This window comes from Penaeus monodon, chromosome 27 (genome assembly GCF_015228065.2).
Source record: "Penaeus monodon isolate SGIC_2016 chromosome 27, NSTDA_Pmon_1, whole genome shotgun sequence".
NCBI lineage: Eukaryota > Metazoa > Arthropoda > Malacostraca > Decapoda > Penaeidae > Penaeus > Penaeus monodon.
The window spans coordinates 29050602-29051506 of NC_051412.1; the positions used below are offsets into that span (position 1 = coordinate 29050602).

At 35.6% G+C, this 905-nt stretch overlaps 1 protein-coding gene across 1 annotated transcript in view; it reads left to right on the forward strand.

Moving 5' to 3' along the window:
• The first annotated feature begins 619 nt into the window (after nt 1–619).
• The window catches only part of LOC119590386 (protein O-linked-mannose beta-1,2-N-acetylglucosaminyltransferase 1-like), a 36262-nt gene continuing 35976 nt past the window's right edge, over nt 620–905 (forward strand). The window contains exon 1 of the mRNA XM_037939055.1: nt 620–814. Within this exon, the coding sequence (XP_037794983.1) occupies nt 688–814 (127 nt within the window). The 5' untranslated portion in view covers nt 620–687. The remainder of the gene's footprint in view (nt 815–905) is intronic.

Below are 905 nucleotides of genomic sequence, written 5' to 3' on the forward strand. Positions count from 1 at the left end.
TTCCTTGGTTAAGGGATGACAACCCGAAGGACTTTGACTTTCCCCTGGTGCTTGCCAGTGTTCATTGTCCATACTCACTTACCGTCAGCTCCATCTTGCACAGCGCAGAATTTAGTTTTAAGTAATAGTTAAACGTGATTTTTTTCGGAAACCATATGTGAAACCCTTCATCTGCGATAGCTTATAATACAAGATGTATTCATATATGTACTGACGTTTGATTACATTTATTTATAAAGGAGGCAAATTGATTTCCCTAATCACCATAATTAAGCTTTTTTTTTTTTGCAACCTTTCGCCATCGGATGAATAAGTTATATCTTCATGTGTGGATCGACGCGCTAAATGGAATGTAGCGACAAATAATTCTTCATCTACTTTAATTACCCCTTCAACTCTGGTTTTCGCTACATTTTCTTTGACAGTGTTTTCTCTGACTACTGCCTCTCGTACCAATTTAAGAGGACAGAATTTCAGCGCAGTTTTCCTTAATAGGGGACGGCCACTAGTTCACGGGATTCTGATGCTTATGCTTCCTATGATTAATGGCATTTTCCGAATCAAGTTATTGTTTTGTAAAGGAAACAAGGAAAGAGAAACAAGGAAAACGCTGTAAGAAATCTATCTTTTGCAGTCTACAGTTTTATTCGTGAAAGTAAGCATTCGATTCATACTTTCGGAGAACTGATGGAAATGAAGTTAAAATTTCTTATTTCGGTATTAACAGTATTAAAGTGTTCATCACATACAGCTCTATTATCAGAAAAGAATACTAAGAAGATTAATACGAAGACATATTTTTCGACAGCAAAAGGTAAAGGAACACATTTCTTAAGGAATTGAGAGAATATTTCATTGCCTATTCACTCTTACCTGCATTGTAATGTCTGTATGAATATGATACA